Genomic DNA, 7,230 nt, shown 5'->3' with positions numbered 1-7,230 from the left:
TAGTATATTTCTGTTTCCACTGGTTGGTATGCACACTGAATAAATAATAGTGTTACCTGGAAAATTTTAGTTAAAAGAAACAGTGACGGAAAACAGGGTAGAAGAGGTCTTAAGTTGCATTCTTAATTCCACTACAAATTAGTCTGGCGTTCCAGTGAATGCCTGAGCTCCACCCCCACTCCAATCTATTGTTTTTTAAAAGACAACACTATGGTAACCTGCCTCTTAGGTAAGGAACAAAATAAAGGGAAAAGCAAAACACACACAGGCAAATACAAAAAATGAAAAAGCAAAATCAGGTTGGTGGGAGCAAGTGTCCCCTTGTGATGAGGTTAATAGGCAACACTCCTCTCCTGTCACTTCTTCTGTAAGTCAGCAAGGAAATACATCCACCAGAGGCCTCAGCAAATTTGTTCCTAATTTAAGGTCAATTAGATAATCCCTACATCCCCTATTCTCAAGAAAAACAATGAGAGCAAATGCTTCCTCTAACTACCAGGCGACCTGGTAACTCTTGAAACAAGAGGTTATGAAATCTACTTTGTGCTAACTTCCAGGGACATGTACTAAAACAGAGCGCAGGGCTTGGAAGCAAGCCAGCAACTAAGACTTGGTTCTGTTTTATACTGTTTCCTTTCTGTGAACTTTTCCCCCCACCGGAAAGTTTCACAGCACTCGTTCCAGAAACACCTCTGAACTGAAACGCTTCTCCGGCTGTCCCAGTAAAAAATTCTTTTCTGCGACCTTTGGTAAGAAATACATTCTAGGAAAGAAAAGAAAAGAGCAAACGTCTGTTTACTACCTAGTGACTATTCGTCTCTCTCCAGGTCTCCGGGGGGCGGGGGGGGGGGGAGGGGAGAGGCGAAGGGGGAACAAAACAAACGCCAAAACTCATTCCCTCTCTCATCTCTACACTGGCAGGGGGCGTATGCCTCCCAAAGTCCTTTTAAAGCCATCAGCTCCGAAAAATACGAACTGAGCAAGCATCGAGGACCTCCCAGAGCAAGCCCCGGTTCTAAGAAGGCAAGTGGGATTCCCTTAAGCGAGCGCAGACCCCGTCGATTAGGGTACCAGGAAGCCCGCCCTTGATTACTCACCAGCAGGATTTAAATCAGCTCCGGCGCGGGGGCGTGGCTTGGGCGGAGCTCCGCGGACCTGGTGGGCGGGGAGGGGGCGGGGATCCCGGAGGCTCTGCGCCGTGTGGGAAAGACCTGGGCTCCGGGAGCAAGCGTCTGTCTCTTTAAATGCCAGGGGCTGCGCTCCCGCCCGGAGAGCCTGGAGCCGGATCTACAATCCCGTCCCTCCCGCTCCGGCGCTTGTTGCTCGCCGGGTCCGAGCGGGAGCTGCCGCCGCCGGGCAGCAAGGCTGCTTCCTTCTCCGCCTTCTCGAGCCCCACCTCCCCCGAGAGCAGGTTGAGGGGGAGCAGCAGCCCCAGCAGGAGGAAGGGGTGCGGTGTAAACAGGCATTGCTCCCCACCTTCAAGTCTTGGAGCGCTACGTACCCGCGGGGGCAAGACATGCTTCTCTCCCCTCTGCCCAGCCTTGCTGCCACCGGCGCCCGGAGAGGAGGGATTGCGGATCCCACACCTGCAAACTCACCGTAGAAGTCTCAAGGTGCGGCTGGGGGGAGGGAGCCAATTCCCCAAGGCCGCCACCTCTCTGCGGGTGAGTTTTCGCAGGTAACCCGAACCAAAGGGCGGGCGAGCGCGCGGGGGAGGGGCGGGCGAGAAGGAAGGAGAAAGCGCCGCAGGTGAGCCAGGTAGGGCGGCTCACCTGCACCGGCCGAGCTGGGAGATCTCCGCCGGTTTCCCCGAGGATGGAGGCTTGGGAGCCGTCTCGGGGGCCGTTCGGACCCTGGGGTGAAAGGAAGGTTAAGAAAAGGGGATTGGAGTAAAGTTTCTTTTCTTTCCCCCTCCTGCCTGGGCTTGGCAGGTAGGGCGCCGGCGGAAGCGGTAGGAGCTGCTGATGCAATGGGCGTTTGCCCGGGCGAGGTGTAGTGTTGGGGGCGGGGTAGAGCTAGGGTTGCCCTGCCTCCTGAGACCGTGACCCTAGAGGTGGAGAAATGAGGAAAGGCTCACCATATCCGAGCTTCCCTGTAAAATGGCTCCAGGTGTTCGGCTCCCAGCCCTTCCTTCTTTTATGAAATCCTTTTCATGGAGGGGCTCCTACATTGCTTCCTTGCTTTCCTCTCCCAACAGGTGGTCTCCGCCCCTGTCCGGGGACCCGTGCCAATGACCCTAGTGGTGGTTTCGCTTTCTCGCCTCTCGGCTGTGTGAACGTGTATCTGCTGCGTGATGGGTAACCAGGTGGAGAAACTGACCCACCTAAGTTATAAGGAAGTTCCCACGGCCGACCCCACCGGCGTGGACCGGGACGATGGGCCCCGCATCGGGGTCTCCTACATCTTCTCCAACGACGACGAGGACGTGGAGCCGCAGCCGCCGCCCCAGGGGCCGGATGGCGGCGGCGGCGGCGGCGACGGCTTGCCCGACGGCGGGGACGGGCCACCACTGCCGCCGCCGCAGCCCTACGACCCGCGACTGCACGAGGTGGAGTGTTCCGTGTTCTACCGCGACGAGTGCATCTACCAGAAGAGCTTCGCGCCGGGCTCCGCGGCGCTGAGCACCTACACGCCCGAGAACCTGCTCAACAAGTGCAGGCCTGGCGACCTGGTGGAGTTCGTGTCGCAGGCACAGTACCCGCACTGGGCTGTCTACGTGGGCAACTTCCAGGTGGTGCACTTGCACCGGCTGGAGGTGAGCAACAGCTTCCTGACGGACGCGAGCCAGGGCCGGCGCGGCCGCGTGGTGAACGACCTGTACCGCTACAAGCCGCTGAGCCCCGGCGCGGTGGTGCGCAACGCTCTGGCACACGTGGGCGCCAAGGAGCGCGAGCTGAGCTGGCGCAACTCGGAGAGCTTCGCCGCCTGGTGCCGCTACGGCAAGCGCGAGTTCAAGATCGGCGGCGAGCTGCGCATCGGCAAGCAGCCCTACCGGCTGCAGATCCAGCTCTCGGCGCAGCGCAGCCACACGCTCGAGTTCCAGAGCCTGGAGGACCTGATCATGGAGAAGCGGCGCAACGACCAGATCGGGCGCGCGGCGGTGCTGCAAGAGCTCGCCACGCACCTGCATCCCGCCGAGCCTGACGAGGGCGACAGCGACGCGGCGCGGACTACGCCGCCTCCGGGGCGCCCCCCGGCGCCGGGACGGGAGGATGAGGCCCGGGAGGCGGCGGTGCACTGAGAGGCGAGCTGAGTGCGGAGTCTTGAGAGGGAGCCTTTGGGACCAGCCGCCGCTCCCCCTTGACTCCTCTCACTCCCTCCTTCAGTACCTTCCAGGCCCCATCTGGGCTCCTGGGCCATTTGGAAAAAAGGAGAGTTGGCAAAATGTGCAGCCAGCTGTGGCTTGAGCGTGTTACCCTGGACAGAGGAATAAGAGGGAGCAGGTAGGAGCACTGGGGCCGGTGCGGGGGTGGGTCACTTCTTGCCTGTCCTCTGGATCTGTCTTCCTTTCTGACGTGGGCCAAATGGTGGACTTGTCTGACACTTCATTTTTGCTGTACCTGGGTCCAAAATCGACCCTTCCTAGGCCCTCGGGGGTGGAGGAAAGTTCAGAGTACCTGTGCCGCCCTTGCCTCCTTCCTGCTTCCTCTCCTCCCCTGGCCTTGGAGGGGGCCCTGTACGGAGGCCTGGGAGGGTTTGTGGCTGCGCCCTGCCAAGCACCGGCAGCCGCAGATCTGCTACCTCCACCCCCCCCCTCCCCCAGGGCTGTGTGTGGGATGTGGGAGGCCCGGGTGATTGCTGGGGTGTAAGATTGGAGAGACCAGGCCTGGGTCTGGGAGCCGCAGACCACAACCCAGCAGCCCCCTGTGAGGTGTAATAAATAGTTGGGTCAACTTGGGCAACAAAACAAAGACTTTGCTACCTCCCCCTCGCCCCCCACCCCCAGGTAATTCATCTTCTAGAGCTGGCTTCTGGCGGGAGTCTCCTGCTCCCTCCTGTTTGAGCCACCACTTCCCAGGTTCCAAGTAAATCATTGTCACGGGCCAGCCAGGGGAAGGATTCAATTATGATTCTGTTTTGCCGCCTTTGTTTCTGGCCTGCTTTGGTGTAGGCGCTTGGATCCCCGTTGTTATGAAAGGAGGGAATGGCCCTTTGTGTCTCTGATCTAATTAAACCTGCTGGGCTGTGTTCATCCGCAGGTCACACGGGGTTGGCTCCTGCCACCCCATAAAGTATTCACTACAGAAGCAGCCAGATGGAATTGCCCTGGCAGAAATTAGTTAATTTCTCACCCATCACCTAACCCCCTTCCTGAACAGTGAAGGTAACCTTTTGAAAACTATAGGGCCTGTGATTTTCTTTCTTTCTTTCTTTTCTTTTTTTTTTTTTTTTTTTTGCCTCCTGGGTTCCGGTCCCATCCCCCTCACTCACTTTTTTTTTCTGCGGGTGATAAAATCTTAGGCTTGAGGTCTATTCAGTGATAAGGTGTTTGTTTTGCTAGCCACACCTCATGCAATTTAAATCAAGACGCTAAGTCTTGTTACACTGCAGCAGTCTCTTTGTTTCTTGGAGAACCCCCCAGCCCCCGCCTTCAGAGTGATTTTGCAATTAAGAGGGGTAACAGCCATCACAAATTAAATGCCACCTGGTAGAGTCAGCACCGCACCGAGTCTGGTGACAGTCCTGAGGCACAGGTTGGTGGTTGTGAGATCTGTCGCAGCAGGCTGGCCTGTACTCTTTGGGTCTGCCACTGATCTTGTTTCCTGTACTGTGGGGCTTCTAGAAATTTTTACAGCCCATCTCTTGTCTTTAGGCGAGCCCTTGGTTGATGTGTGTCCTTGATTTCACAGTGCTGCTTTGCCTCAGATTGACATTGCTAATTCCGTCCCAAAAGTTTCGTGAAGTTTTCCTTTCTTTGGGGAGTCATTTTAGAGGACACTGAGCAAGTCCTTTTTTGAAGGAATTATTAAAGTTGGAATGGAATCCTATTTGAGTTGTCCTATATTGCTGTGGACATCCTTGGGCCTTCTCCGTGGGGATTTCTAACTCCTGCAACAAGACTTGAAGGATTTCCTTGTATACTTTTTTCAAACTTGGAAGTTGATGCCATAATTTTTAAAAGCCTAGACTGTCGTAGCACCTCAATATGAAATAATTTAATTTTAGGGGCATTAGCTATGTTCCCTGTTCTCACAAGGATCACCAAGCAGGTCCTGTCCCTTTGCTAAAGATGAACCACACTCAACCCTAGTCTGGGACTTTGGAGAGAGATGTCTGTCACCTGTGGGAAATATAGATGTAGTTTTCATGTGTAGTATGCTCTCAGCTTCATGTTTATATTCTCTTGTTCATGGAAAAGCCAATCAAGGTAAAAGACATTGGGGAGAGCCTCAGATATCCAACAGATTTGGGTTTTATTTTGTTTTGTTTTGTTTGCTTAACATGGTAGTTGAAAGACCAGTATGCAGACAGCGAGCGGGGATGCCAGTCCAGCAGTTCTGGGCTGGCTAGCCAGCTTAGCTCTCCGCCCCCCCTATCTCTGGTGGCCTCCTTTGCCCTCAGTTAAAAAGTGAATGTCCTTGGTCACACGGAGGTACCCCAGTGACTGTCTTGTTACAAAGGAACTGCTCCTTGTGGGAAGTCTCCACTTGAAGGAAGAACTCTTAATCCACACCAGTAGTAGTATTCTGCCTCTAGAGAAGAGGTTTCTGAAAATGAACTAGAAGAGGAAGTCCACCCACTGCAGAGACTGCTTTCCCAATTCATGCAAGTATTTTTACTGGCTACCGGAGGTGTGAAGTATTTAATACGAAGAATGATTCCATTGGAAGTTGTCTTAGGGCTCTCTGAGGCTCTAACGTGAATCGACAGCCCAACAACGGAGGCTGCAAGCAAGGGGAAGCCGTCAGTGCAGCTCTTTCCTCAAGGTGGCAGTGTTGCGGATAAGTGAGTTGTCAATGTCCAGGCTACGGCTACATCTGGCACTTTAAAAAATATATATATATTTAATAATTTTTGTTTCTCCTTGGGAATAAGACTTTAGAACTATTTTGTACTGTGAATTATGTATGTTCTCTGAAAGAAAAATTGATTCTAACGTTCTTCGGAAGCTGTGGCAGGGATAAGAAAGACCCCGGACTGGAACACCTACTAAACGTAATGAAACAAATTCTATTTTCTTACTTGAGCAAATATTTTATTGAGACTGCTTATGTATGTCAAAGGAGCCCGCAACATCAGCTACACAACTTTTTGTATCGAAAGAACTCGTACTTTTTGTAGCTTTTATTCCACATGTAATTTAAAATGACTTTAGCACTAAAATGCCTATAGAAGAAGACTTGACACCAGACCTTTAAGGAAATTTTTAGTTTTTATGAAAAATGACACTTCAGTGGTTAACCTTCTCGTGTCTTTGGTGCTTCTGGCCCTAAGAGCAGCACTAGACAACACGACAACCACGTGGAAACATATTTTTGAAAGCAAAACTTTAATTTTATACGACATATGCTACGGAGAGTGAAGAAAATTAATGACTAACCGTTTTCTATTTTTTTCTTTCTTAACAAAATGGAATCCACTGTGTCGAAGACTCTTGATATTAATGTGATTGTCTAACCATTTTTTAAAAAATAAATTAGAATAAAATCTATAATCACGGTCTTCAAATGGTTTTGTTTGGGAAGTTACATTTGTGAATTTTTTTTTTTTTTAAATCATGGTAACTATAAACTTGACTGGTTCATTCAGATGTTCACTATGTTTTGTTCTTAGCTGTAATTTTTGTGACCCATGGAGAATTACATTGACTAATATGGTAAATTCTATGTCTATTTTATTTTCTAGTGAATTGTGTAAACTGTATTTTTGTTGAAGAATGTATGTTAAATCAATGTTACGTTCTCATACCACTTCTTGAGAAGGAGGTTCTGATTTGAAATTGTATCATTTCCTTCAAAATGAAGGGCGGTGTTTAGTTAAATAAAAGATTGATGACATCTTTTGAACCAGTTCCTCTTCACTGTCTTATTAAAATAAAATCTGTCAAGTCTTTTAATGCTCTAAGGGTTTCCAATAAACCATCTCTTAGTGTTAACTGAATTGATATTTTTTTCCACTTGTATACCTCTTTCTGCCATATGTGGTTCAACAATTTCTGATAATATTAGTGGGTCGTCTCATCTTTACATTGCTCAGTAAACGTTTTGAAGAATTCATATAGTGACAAAG

General features: G+C 50.9%; 1 protein-coding gene across 1 annotated transcript; it reads left to right on the top strand.

Annotated features, from left to right (window-relative positions):
• The first annotated feature begins 1,528 nt into the window (after positions 1 to 1,528).
• On the top strand, positions 1,529 to 7,010 carry LRATD2 (LRAT domain containing 2). Its single transcript, XM_045078122.1, has 2 exons — positions 1,529 to 1,664; positions 2,198 to 7,010. Exon 2 carries the CDS (start codon positions 2,294 to 2,296, stop codon positions 3,239 to 3,241), a length of 948 nt encoding a protein of 315 aa, XP_044934057.1. The 5' UTR covers positions 1,529 to 1,664; positions 2,198 to 2,293; the 3' UTR covers positions 3,242 to 7,010.
• Positions 7,011 to 7,230: the final 220 nt, after the last annotated feature.

The sequence above is a fragment of the Mustela putorius genome, unplaced genomic scaffold, assembly GCF_011764305.1.
Source record: "Mustela putorius furo isolate JIRA1106 unplaced genomic scaffold, ASM1176430v1.1 tig00000228_pilon_pilon_pilon, whole genome shotgun sequence".
Lineage (NCBI taxonomy): Eukaryota > Metazoa > Chordata > Mammalia > Carnivora > Mustelidae > Mustela > Mustela putorius.
This window is presented reverse-complemented; position numbering and strand designations above follow the sequence as displayed.

Excerpts from the sequence above, each read along its gene's own strand:
- LRATD2 (XM_045078122.1), top strand. The coding sequence starts at position 2,294 with ATGGGTAACCAGGTGGAGAAACTGACCCACCTAAGTTATAAGGAAGTT.